Consider the following 9843-nt stretch of genomic DNA (forward strand, 5'->3'; position numbering starts at 1 on the left):
TGAAGAGAAGTCAATGCTTTTTAAACGAAATCGATACCTTTTGTAGTTGCCAAAAGAGAGCAAAAAATGCTAGCGGCATGTAACAGGCTGATCGCGACGTACATCGAGCGTACGCGCATTCCCACGCTTTACTTAAAGCAATGGTATTATTCGTAAAATTATGAACCACTAATCACAATACATTAAAATGAGGAGAAATCAGTACTTTTTAAACAAAATCGATATCTTTTGTAGTTGCCGAAAGAAAGCAAAAAATGCTGGACATAAGCATTGGATCGCGACGTCGAGACATACGTCGCGCTCAGTCTCTTAAACATGCCGCTAGCATTTATTGCTTAACTTCGGCAACTACAAAAGATATCGATTATATTGAAAAAGCAAACACTTCTCCTCACTTTATTCTATTGGAATTATTGGTTTGTAATATTACGAAAAATAACAATGCTTTAGGTAAAGCGTGGAAGCGCGCGTACGTCTCTACGTCACGGTCAAGTGCTTGTATGCCGCCAATATTTTTTGCTTTCTTTCGGCAACTACATAAGATATTGGTTTCGTCCAAAAATCACTGACTTCTCCTCATTTTAGTGTATTCGAATTAGTGGTTTATAATATTACGAATAATACTATAGGTATTACTATAGGTATTACTTTAGGTAAAGCGTGGAAATGTGTTTACGTCTTGATGTACATCGCAGTCATCCTCTTGCATGTCGCTAGCATTTATTGCTTGATTTCGGCAATTACAAAAGATATAGATTTCGTTCATAAAGCACTAAATTTTTCAGTTTATTCTACTGTAATAAAATATTTATAATAGTACAATTAGTACTGGAGTGTTAAGTAGAGCGTGCAAGCGCGATATGAGGAAAAAATGCTGGCGGCAAAGAAGCACTTGACCACCACATCGAGACGTAAGCGCGCTCCCACTACTTTACCTAAAGCAGTGGTATTTTGCGAAATATTATAAACCACTAATTCCAATAGAGTGAAGTATAGAGAAGTCAGTGCTATTCGAACGAAACCGATATCTCATGTAGTTGCCGAAAAAAAGCAAAAAATATTGGTGGCATACAAGAACTTGACCGCGACGTCCAGACGTAAGCGCGCTTCCTCGCTTTATCTAAAACAGTGATGCTTTCGTAATACTATAAATTAATTCCAATGCAGTAAAGTGTGGAGAAGTCTGTACTTTTTGAACAAAATCGATATCTTTTGTAGTTGCCGAAGGACAGCAAAAAATACTGGCGGCATATAAGCACTCGACCGCAACGTCCAGACGTACGCGCGCTCCTACGCTTTACCTAAAGAGCAGTGATATTATTACGTAATATTACAAACCACTAATACCAATAGAGTGATGTGAGGAAAATTCAGTGCTTTTTTAACGAAATCGATATTTTTTGTAGCTGCCGAAAAAAAGCTGAAAATACTGGCGGGATATAAGCACTTGGCCGCGACTTCGTGCTTAGGCTTTTACATGCCGCTAGCATTTATTGCTTAATTTCAGCAACTACAAAAGATATCGATTTCGTTCAAAAAGCACTGTCTTCTCCACACTTTACTGTATTGGAATTAATGGTTTATAATATTACGAAAGCATCACTGCTTTAGATAAAGCGTGGAAGCACGCGTACTTCTCGACCTCGCGGTCAAGTGCTTATATGCCGCCAGTACGCTGTGCTTTCTTTCGGCAACTACAAACGATATCGATTTCGTTAAAAAAAAACTGACTTTTCCTGACTTTACTCTAGTGCAATTAGTGATTTATCATATTACGAATAATATCACTGCTTCAAGTGAAGCGTGGAAGCGCACGTATGTCCGACGTCGCGGTCAAGTGCTTGTACGCCACCAATATTATTTGCTTTCTTTCGGCAACTGTATGAAATATCGGTTTCGTTCAAAAAGCACTGACTTTTCCTCATTTTACTATATTTGAAAAAGTGGTTTATAATATTACGAATAATACCATTGCTTTAGGTAAAAGTTGAAACGCGCGTACATCTCGATATATGTCGCGATCATCCTCTTATATGCCGCTAGCATTTTTTGCTTTCTTCCGGCAACTACAAAATATATTGATTTCGTTCAAAAAACACTAACTTCTCCACACTTCACTCTATTGGAATTAGTGGTTTATAATATTTCGAAAAATAGCACTGCTTTAGGTATAGCTTAGAAGCGCGCGTACGTCTCCACGACCCGATCAAATGCTAATATGCTGCCATCATTTTTTTCTTTCTTTCGGCAACTACAAAAGATATCGACTTTGCTTCCACACTTTACCTAAGGCAGTGGTATTATTCGTAATATTATAAGCCACTAATTCCAATAGAATGAAGTGTGGAGTGTGGAGAAATCAGTGCTTCTTGAACGAAATCGATATCTTTTGTAGTTGCCGAAATTAAAGAATAAATGCTAGCGACATACAAAAGGATGACTGCGACGTACATACATCAAGACGTAAACGCATTTCCACGCTTTACTTAAAAAGCAATAGTATTATTCGTAATATTATTATATATAATATTATAATATAACTATTATACACACTAATTCGAATACATTAAAATGAAGAGAAATCAATGCTTTTTGAACGAAATCGATATCTTATGTAGTTGCCGAAAGAAAGCAAAAAATATTGGCAGCATACAAGCACTTGACCGCGAAATAAAGGCGTACGCGCGCTTCTACGCTTTACCTAAAACAGTGTTATTTTTCGTAATATACAAACCAATAATTCCAATAGAGTAATGTGAGGAAAAGTGTTTGCTTTTTCAATAAAATCGATATCTTTTATAATTGCCGAAATTAAGCAATAAATGCTAGCGGCATGTTTAGGAAACTCAGCGCGACGTATGTCTCGACGTCGCGATCTAGTGCTTATGTCCAGCATTTTTGCTTTTTTTCGGCAACTACTAAAAGATATCGATTTCGTTCGAAAATCACTGACTTCTCCTCATTTTAATGTATTGGGATTAGTAGTTTATAATTTTACGAATAATACCATTGCTTTAAGTAAAGCGTGGGAACGCGCGTACGTCTCGATGTACGTCGCGGTCATCCTCTTACATGCGCTAGCATTTATTGCTTAATTTCAGCAACTACAAAAGATATAAATTTCGTTCACAAAGCACTAAATTTTTCAGTTTATTCTACTATAATCAAATATTTATAATAGTACAATTAGTACTGAAGTGTTAAGTAAAGCGTGTAAGCGCGATATGAGGAAAAAATGCTGGCGGCAAAGAAGCACTTGACCGCCACGTCGAGACGTAAGCGCGCCCCCTCGCTTTACCTAAAACAGTGGTATTTTTCGTAATATTATAGACCACTAATTCCAATAGAGTAAAGTGAGAAGAAATAATTGCTTTTTAAACGAAATCAATATCTATTGTAGTTGCTGAAAGAAAGCAAAAAATGCTGGCGGCATATAAGCACTCGACCGCGACGTCGAGACGTACGCGCGCTTCCACGCTTTATCTAAAGCAATGATGCTTTCGTAATATTATAGACCACTAATTCCAATAGAGTAAAGTGAGAAGAAATAATTGCTTTTTAAACGAAATCAATATCTATTGTAGTTGCTGAAAGAAAGCAAAAAATGCTGGCGGCATATAAGCACTCGACCGCGACGTCGAGACGTACGCGCGCTTCCACGCTTTATCTAAAGCAATGATGCTTTCGTAATATTATAAACCATTAATTCCAATACAGTAAAGTGTGGAGAAGTCTGTACTTTTTGAACGAAATCGATACCTTTTGTAGTTGCCGAAAGAGAGCAAAAAATACTGGCGGCATATAAGCACTCGACCGCGACGTCGAGACGTACGCGCGCTTCCACGCTTTATCTAAAGCAATGATGCTTTCGTAATATTATAAACCATTAATTCCAATACAGTAAAGTGTGGAGAAGTCTGTACTTTTTGAACGAAATCGATACCTTTTGTAGTTGCCGAAAGAGAGCAAAAAATACTGGCGGCATATAAGCACTCGACCGCGACGTCGAGACGTACGCGCGCTTCCACGCTTTATCTAAAGCAATGATGCTTTCGTAATATTATAAACCATTAATTCCAATACAGTAAAGTGTGGAGAAGTCTGTACTTTTTGAACGAAATCGATACCTTTTGTAGTTGCCGAAAGAGAGCAAAAAATACTGGCGGCATATAAGCACTCGACCGCGACGTCGAGACGTACGCGCGCTTCCACGCTTTATCTAAAGCAATGATGCTTTCGTAATATTATAAACCATTAATTCCAATACAGTAAAGTGTGGAGAAGTCTGTACTTTTTGAACGAAATCGATACCTTTTGTAGTTGCCGAAAGACAGCAAAAAATACTGGCGGCATATAAGCCGCTTAACCGGGACTCAGGTTTTTACATGCCGCTAGCATTTATTGCTTAATTTCGGCAACTACAAAAGATATCGATTTCGTTCAAAAAGCACTGTCTTCTCCACACTTTACTCTATTGGAATTAGTTGTTTATAATATTACGATGAATACCACTACTTTAGGTAAAGTATAGAAATGCGCGAATGTTTCGATGTTGCGATCAAGCTTTTACATGTCGCTAGCATTTATTTCTTATTTCTCGGCAACCACGAAAGATATTGATGTTATTTAAAGAGCACTAATTTTTCCACAATTTATGTTACTGGAATTAATGTTTTATAATAATGCGATTAATATCGTTGCGTTATGTAGAGCATAGAAGTGGGTGTGCTTTTCGCGGTCAGGTTCTCGCATATATACGTACATATGATATTTCGTACGCATATACACGTAAATAAATTTATGACAGTGCGTAAAGAGAAAAGATCATGTGCATGTTGAATGGAATATAAGTTCGTACGCAATGGTCCATGTTCTTAACCACGCAATTATGCGCTTAGCACGGACACGAATCGCCAGGAAATGGGCGTAGAGTAGACACGCACTGAATCGCTGCTTTACCGGCATCGTCTGAAAATGGGCATAAGGAACGTAGTTCTACCTGAAAAATGAATGCAGATGGCGCATCGCACCAGCGTGGAAAGGGCGATAGGTTTTGGCTATCTCGTAAACTTGCGTTTTTGAGTAGCCAAACCAATCCACAATCTCCTTGGCGGTCTTCCCGGCGCGCAGTGATTCCAGGATCGCACCTCTCCTGTCCTGTTCTTTGCTCATCTTTCCACTTTCACTTTATACGTTGTTTCACTGTCAAAGTACGCTTCTTAAGCTTTAATTAGAAACCTAGAACACAAAAATCCAATAACACATCACTTCACTATACCTATCTAAACTTTTTCCGGATTTACCTGCACGGCCCTGTATAACCTACTACATACATGTTATATTGCATGTTACATTCCGTTTCATTACGGCAATGTAACTGTTATATATCTGTGTTTGCTGGGTGAATTCTACGCAAGACACCTTTATAGAAATATCATACTAAGAATCATTGATAATTACTTATTTTCAGTATTAAAAATACTGGATAATAAGTAATTATCAATGATTCTTAGTATGATATTTCTATAAGGGTAGGTACCACTCGGCTTCTAACGATCTTCTTTTCTTCCCTCTTGAGTTTACAAATATTCGACTCGATTTGTTTAATGAATTCAATAAGGATGGACTTCCCATTAGAAGGTGGTAAATTGAAACCGTTACCCAATTGCAAAAGACCCTGAATTTTAATAGGAATTAATTATGGGTTTTTTACCCATATGGTATATAGCACTATTAGTCCTGTGCTTGAACTCGAATTGCCCTTTTCCTATTTTTTGATTGATATCTTCGTTTGTTCGTAGTTCTTATTTCTTTCTCTAAATAAAATCATGAAGTAAGAGATAGGGAAATCGAACTTGATAGGGCGCGAATAGAGAAAGTGGTCTTGATTCGTGTGCCCTAATTGAGAGGGAATCCGCTGAAAGGAATAACTTCTTATGGTTAAGCGCCATTTGTAAAGCAATAAGTTAAAACAAGATAAAATACTTGTCGATTGATAAAATACTCACGAGATAAAATACTTGTCTCATTCTTATTCAGTAGTAGCTCTTTAACTAAAGAGCTGCACTACTGAATAAGAATGAAACAAGTATATTTTATCTCGCTTTAACTTACTGCTTTACAAATGGCGCTTAACTATAAGAAGTTATTCCTTTCAGCGTATTCCCTCTCAATTAGGGAACACGAATCAGGACCACTTTTGTTTCACGGAGTTCGACTTCCTTCTCTCTTATTTCATGATTGAAACAAAGCATTTATCGAAATATAATCCTCAATCTGTAATCTTCAATCTGTAGTGTAACAAGGCTTAAGACTACGTCCCTATGGAGAAAAAAATGACGCAACGAAACAGTAAAGGAACAGAGATAGAGCTAATTAGAGTAATTCAGAGTAATTTGGAATAGTCTGGCTCTAAATCTGTTCGGTTCTGCTGTTTCCTTCTCCATGAAGATCTCATAGAGGACAAAATAGAAAATGTCAGAAACCTGCTATTGGTTGGCGTTAAGTCTAACGAGGAAGTTTCGACCTGAACAGGGCATGGAAATAAATGATTGACATTCAAAAATTTGAATTCGACTAACAAGACTAATCAGAGTAAGCGTATATTCCTTTATAATATGAATGTAAGGTTATATTGTGTCCATTTCACAATTCGTCATTTAACATATCGACCGATTTGAGAATTCGTATAGACTTCTTCCGGGACTCATGGAGATTGAAGTGAATTCCTGGTAAGATCCTTGCGTAATATTTGCTTTCGTGAAGTTCTTTTAGCTTTTGCGTTTATCCTCCACAGATGACAAGCGTTGCAACGAAGTGCGTATGTAGCTCGAGAAAATTGTATAATGTCGGTTAAACACGAATAAAGCCGTGATTTATCCATTACAGATGACGATTTTCGCAACAAGATATGTATGTAGATTTCCGCGAGGAAATCCTAAGTAAGTTAACGGTCAAATTGGTGCAATGTATCACGCGAGGATATGACATCAGGTTTCCTGTCAGCGGTATAATCCTGACCGCATTCGCTGACGATGTTAGACAGATTCGACGCGCGCGTTAAGTATACTTAGATTTTTGCAATGACCTACGTAAAAGTTAGATAACCACTACCGGGAATTCATTCGTTGAAAATAAACGTGCAATCTTAGAAATACTCTTACACGATACTCTTACAATGCAATCCGCTTCTGTATTTCTTATCGGTGATTAATCTGTTGTTTTTTTATTTTTCTTATAGCAACAAGTGGCAACAAACTTTAATCGCGCTTTTGAAAGGAAGATAATGAAATAATGGTTAATTAAATATCAAAAACTGGAGAAGTCGCAAACAAGATTGATCAATTCAGTAAAACTTTTCATTCAATCACGAATTTACACAAAGGAAATAAATGCATGATCGGCTCACAGACTAATCAGCTGCGATTTTAAAATATTACTGCGATTGCATTGTAGATCTTTTTTTCAAAAAAATCCTTTACACGTTCGGGATGATTCTGGAAGTTTCTGTGCTATCCGAGAGTATAAACAATAAAGAGAAGAAAACTCGTGCATTGTATAGTTAATTTCTAATCTCAAAGATTGGGGACTCGCACGACTTTGCAAAATAAATTATCGCGAGTCTCTTTTTTTTATTTACGATATTCCGACAGATAACCAAACTTACGTAAATAAATTCTGAACAGGATCTGCTGTAAATTTTGGATGCTAGACCCAGCAAACACAGAAAACTGCTATATAACATAGATAACTGCTATATAACATAGACGTAACATACGTCTATGTTACGTCTATGCTTTAACAGAACAGATGTACAGGAGACGTCCAGAATACGTCCTGAGAACATCCTGGGGACGTTTCTACGTCTTCAGGATATCTCTGAGACGTCTCCAGATCTTATGCTGTATAGGTGTTATACCCTGGCAAAAATAAAACTTTTTATAAACTGTTCAATGAAAATTTTCTGAGAGTTTATACGTTTTCAAATTTTGTATGAACTCAACGCTGTTGGATTTTGAACACTTTCAAAACTTATCAAATGCTATTTATAACATTTCGTGAAAATTCTGCAATGCCGAAGCAACGCTTTTCAAAATACGCTCAATAAACGCTGATCTAACCTTTGTGCAGAGAGTTTGCTGTCAGACTTTTAAAACGTTTAGAAAACACTTTTCCTACAACACCATAAGACAAGCATTTTCTCTCCGTTCAGCAAACGCTCTTCCAATACGTAAACGTCTTTCAAACACTACAGTGTGCAATTTTCGCTCTATTTACAATTTTTAAACTCTCAACGAACTCCTGCAAATGCTTACGTAAACGCTAAACAAACTTTATGAAACTTCTTATTTTCGTCAGGTTATAGCAGTTATGTCTGTGTTTGTTAGAGAAAGGCTATAAATCTCACGCAGAATCTATTCTATCTGACAATATTGTGAAATTGCCGCCAAAAATCTGATAAAGCTTACTGATATGCTATGCTAATAGTTCGACGGCAGAAACCAAGCATACCCTGCTGCATATAATTTAACAGCAGGACGTGCTCGGTTTCGGCCACCAATCTGTTGTCAAAACATCTCAGGTAGCAAGAGACGTCTAAAGGAACGTCTATATTGGAAGTAAATAGCAAGAAGTAGGAAGTAAGAGTTAGAAATTGACCAACCACAGTCGAATGTGAGAAGAATAATTAACTATGATTGGTCAATTTCTTATTCTTACTTCCTACTTCTTACTGTTTACTTCCAATGTAGACGTCCCTTAAAGGACACGCCAGAACACGAACTTAATACGGACACAGACGGCTTAGTTTTGTTCTAGGATTCTGATTTGTTCTGGCTTTGATTTTGTTCTGGGAATTTACTGCTAATCTGCTAACATACTGCTTACATTTAGCTTATTAGGCAGAGGATACAACCTTGAGGAATGCAACGCGCCTCCGGAAGATTTGATTGAATTTTTTTCCTCCGTCAAGTAGCTGATCTATCCTTGCCGCAGAAAAGTACAAAATTAACGTTTTCTGACGCGATCGACAGTCTAAAGATCTAAGATAAAGTCTCGGAAGCAGATAATATGCGGCCGATAAGAGAGAAGCCACATCTACGTACGTAATGGGAAGTCGTCATGTATCCGAATCAGTTTAACCAATGGAGAGAGAGAAAAAGAGAGACACATAAATACGGACAGTCGGCTTACGATTCTCAAGTTTAGCAACAACCACCGTTTGCTTCTTATTCGTATCGACTCTTTGAAAGATTTTTCTTGTTTTCTCGATTCGTTCCTTCAACTCAACCGTGCCGTCAAGTTTATTTCGTTAGCTTCGCTCTACGCCGTGTCTTACTTTGTGTCTGAATGAAGAAATACGACTGCGTGACAATGGCGTTAGGAAAATTAATAGTGATCTTCGTCGTTTTACCGGTATGTGTTAATCGATATAATTTTAATAAATATAAAATTTTATGTATATCTCATCTATATTATTTTGTGTTTACTCTATATTGTAGAGAAGGTCCTTATACCTTTACGTTAGCTTAAATTTAAACTTTACTTAGAAGTCTTTGCTCTTCTTTAATCTTTTGGTTGTAATATATATTTAATCTTTTGGTTGTAATATATTTCAATATACTTCAATAATGTACTTCAATGAAAAACTACATAATATCCGCGTGTCAGTGGCTACGACTATAGTTGTTATTATATTATTATTACATTATTATTACATTGTGTATATGCGGCTTTCGCAAATGATAAACGTTTTCCCAGGTCGCGTATACACGCCATTTGAAAGGTATCATATATACACACACACACACACACACACACACACACACACACACACACACACAC

The 9843-nt window shown here is 37.0% G+C and overlaps 1 protein-coding gene across 1 annotated transcript in view; it reads left to right on the top strand.

Annotated features, from left to right (window-relative positions):
• The first annotated feature begins 8804 nt into the window (after positions 1-8804).
• The window catches only part of LOC116844424, a 4537-nt gene continuing 3498 nt past the window's right edge, over positions 8805-9843 (top strand). Inside the window, exon 1 of the mRNA XM_032815922.1 lies at positions 8805-9414. Coding sequence (XP_032671813.1) covers positions 9349-9414 — 66 coding nt within the window. The 5' untranslated portion in view covers positions 8805-9348. The remainder of the gene's footprint in view (positions 9415-9843) is intronic.

The sequence above is a fragment of the Odontomachus brunneus genome, unplaced genomic scaffold (genome assembly GCF_010583005.1).
Source record: "Odontomachus brunneus isolate Ranch 3 - 2012 unplaced genomic scaffold, Obru_v1 Obru_scaffold_041, whole genome shotgun sequence".
NCBI classification, from domain to species: domain Eukaryota; kingdom Metazoa; phylum Arthropoda; class Insecta; order Hymenoptera; family Formicidae; genus Odontomachus; species Odontomachus brunneus.